The sequence below is a fragment of the Citrus sinensis genome, chromosome 6 (genome assembly GCF_022201045.2).
Source record: "Citrus sinensis cultivar Valencia sweet orange chromosome 6, DVS_A1.0, whole genome shotgun sequence".
NCBI classification, from domain to species: Eukaryota; Viridiplantae; Streptophyta; class Magnoliopsida; order Sapindales; family Rutaceae; genus Citrus; species Citrus sinensis.
This window is the reverse complement of record NC_068561.1, coordinates 24,163,574-24,166,508: the sequence shown is the minus strand read 5'-3', so window position 1 is coordinate 24,166,508 and position 2,935 is coordinate 24,163,574. Positions and strand designations below refer to the sequence as shown.

At 36.8% G+C, this 2,935-nt stretch overlaps 1 protein-coding gene across 2 annotated transcripts; it reads left to right on the top strand.

The window, feature by feature from the left end:
- LOC102610184 (F-box/FBD/LRR-repeat protein At1g13570-like) lies at positions 1-2,935 on the top strand. 2 transcript variants are annotated; one of them, XM_006482276.3, is made up of 4 exons: positions 1-168; positions 1,326-2,186; positions 2,275-2,433; positions 2,511-2,935. In XM_006482276.3, exons 2-4 carry the CDS (start codon positions 1,350-1,352, stop codon positions 2,781-2,783), a joined length of 1,269 nt encoding a protein of 422 aa, XP_006482339.1. In that variant the 5' UTR covers positions 1-168; positions 1,326-1,349; the 3' UTR covers positions 2,784-2,935. The 2 variants fall into 2 exon arrangements, with proteins under 2 accessions (XP_006482339.1, XP_052299469.1); XM_052443509.1 differs by having other exon boundaries at positions 2,557-2,740.

Below are 2,935 nucleotides of genomic sequence, written 5' to 3'. Positions count from 1 at the left end.
TACAAATTTACAACTAATAGAGAATAAGAAAAACGCTTTACTTTTGTAAAGTGAAAACAGCTGAAGCTGTCAGCAGCCGCCCACCATCGACTCTGCCGATGCCACTGCAAAATTCACTCTATTGTCTTCTCATAATTGAATAATTATACATGTATATAGCATGCATATGTATGTAACTGTGTTGATTGTTTCAATTTTGGAACTTAAGGCTTGTTCTTGACTGGTTATCTGAATTTCGCGTTTCGTTTTTTTTATTATTTTTTTCCCGTTTTTATTCAGAACTATGTTGTTGGGTTGTTGTGAAAACTTGTGAATTGAAATGGATATTTTGCCTTTCTCTAAATGAAATACAAAGCTATCTGGGTTCTTGCAAAAGCCCCAGAGAAATTTTGCATGTCGTGGATGTTGTTATTACAGTTTGATTGGAATTAGAAAGAAGGAATTGTGTTTGATTCTGGGGATGAAGCAAAATTTTATGTGTACCTGATCATGGCATGTTCTTTAGTGTGAATTTTAACGAGAGTACAGGGTCAAGCGGGATTAGTGCAGAAAACATGATTTTAGTGTTTAAATCAGTTTCTTGTGTAGATATTTTAAAGAAATTTTCTTATGATAGCTCTCTCTGGTGGAGTGTCTAGATTGAGAATCTACTCTAATTTTTGGGGAAAGGGGTCTGAGGTTTGGTCTGTGAATTGTGGATTGTATGTTCAATATGAGTATCGATCAGGTTTGAATATATTCTAGAGTTTCTGAAGATTATGGTCTTACTATTGATCTAGTGGAAGATGTTTTGGATAATTACTACTGGGCCCATTAGTTTCGTGTGGTTTTAGCAGGGGAAGACACTGACTGGATAAACTTTGAGCTATATGTTTTGGCTGTCATTCTCATAAGATCGTCTTGATGTACTTGTTTGCCCCCTACTGTGAATACGTAATGGAACCTTCTGCAATGAGTGATTAGTCTTTCAAGATATGTGAACGTCAACATGTTATGTTACGTATTGATTTAAGATAAAAACACAACACGTAGAAAAATAATTGATTGGCAATAGTTTTCTGTTTCTCTGAACTTATTTTTTTGCCATAGCATCTCTCTTCTCTCTTCTCCTGCTTTCCCCTCCACACTTGCTTGTCTGGTGTGTTTGCCTTGTACCTATTTTTCTTTCTTTGGGTAGTTCAGAGCAGTTAGTTTTCTTGCTTAAAGTATCATCTCGTTTCACTTTGTATTGTAATAATTATTCTTTTTCTATTATATTATAAATTTTCCTCTTGCCATCCAAGTATCAATTTGGTGACGAAGATCATCTTGTAAATTTATGTCAGCTAAAGAACTAGTGGAGAAATCAAATGACTGAAATGGAAAAGCAAGCTGCAAAGTTGGATAGGATTAGCAATCTGCCCTGGGATGTGCTAGATACCATCCTTGTCAACTTGCCGTTAAGAGAAGCTGCTAGGACTAGCATCTTGTCAAGTAAGTGGAGATATAAGTGGACTGGCCTTTCACAGTTAGTTTTTGATGATAAATGCTTCTCTAGTTCTCTGTCAATGGAAGAAAGGTGGGGAGAGATTATGAAAATCATTCACATGGTGCAGTCATATCACAGTGGCCCAATTGAGAAGTTCAAGCTGGCTGCTTATTGCAGTCCAAATTTCTCTGATTTAGAAGAGTGGATTCAGTATCTGATGGACAAAGGTATTAAGGAGTTAATTCTTCAGGACTTTGGTTTTGTGAAACGTTTCAAGCTGCCTTGTGGCATTTTCTCTTGTCCGCAGCTAACATGTCTGGAGCTTTATGGCTGCGTGTTCAAGCTTCCTTCTACATTCAAAGGATTTCATTGCCTTAAAAGCCTTCAGCTCACTCAGGTTTCTATAATCAGTGACATACTTGAAAGTTTAATTCGGAACTGTCCTATTCTTGAGAGGTTAACGCTTTTGAACATTGACCATTTGGCCTCTGTGAGAATTCACAATTCTAGCCTGAAGTACCTGAAGATAGATTCGGAGTTTGAAGATATCAATCTTGAAAATAGTGTGAATTTAGATAGTGTTGATATTCGTATGATCCCTATGCATGGAGGGATCATAACCCACAACAATGAGCAAAGCAACTCTTGCAATTTTGACCGAGTGTTTGGATGTCTATATGATATTAAGAGGCTCACATTGTCCTGCCACTTTCTTCAGGTAACTTTATTTGTTTAATCATCCAATATTTTGACTTACCTGATTAGCTGTCTTATATATGTTATATTGTTTGTGCATTTATTTTCAGTGGCTAGCCGGTGACCAAGTACAGGAAAGACTTCCTATTGTGCTCAATCGGCTCTTGTTTCTTGACCTAAAGGAAGTAACACTCAGCAATTTTAAAGAAGTCATGGTTTCCCTTTCTATAGTTAAAAGCTGCCCCAATTTAGAGGAACTCGTCATTACGGTAAGCTTTTACCTCAAGATCGGTGCATTGTAATAAGTTTAGCTGAAGTAACTGAATATCATGTTGAACTTTTATAGGTTGTTCAATCAAACGGTTCTAGACCTGCTATGGATTGTTTTACAGGACTGTGCCTATGTGGCTTCATGTTCCATAAGCTTAAGGTCGTGAGGATTAGAGGCATCATTGGTACAAGAACCGAATTGGAATTTATCAAAGTTGTACTGACACTTTCCCCTCAGCTCGAGTCAATTATAATTGTAAATTATCTGGGTGATAGGATTCCTGAATCCTTGCTGCTGGAAGTTGACCGGGCTTCAGAACATGTGAAGATTATAAGTTTAGCACTGTAGGCCTCTAGAGTTCCCGGCCATCAACAGTTTTCTTGATTTTGACTATACAATCTGTACAATCATGTGAATTATGATTTTTTTTAAAGTTTAAATCGGTTTTAGCTGTGCTTGTTTAGTATACAGCATGAATAAATCTCTCTTTTGTTTGATGA

Excerpts from the sequence above, each read along its gene's own strand:
- LOC102610184 (XM_006482276.3), top strand. The coding sequence starts at position 1,350 with ATGACTGAAATGGAAAAGCAAGCTGCAAAGTTGGATAGGATTAGCAAT. Across the intron at positions 2,187-2,274 it reads TGTCCTGCCACTTTCTTCAG|TGGCTAGCCGGTGACCAAGT; the intron begins GTAACTTTATTT and ends ATTTATTTTCAG. Across the intron at positions 2,434-2,510 it reads TAGAGGAACTCGTCATTACG|GTTGTTCAATCAAACGGTTC; the intron begins GTAAGCTTTTAC and ends GAACTTTTATAG.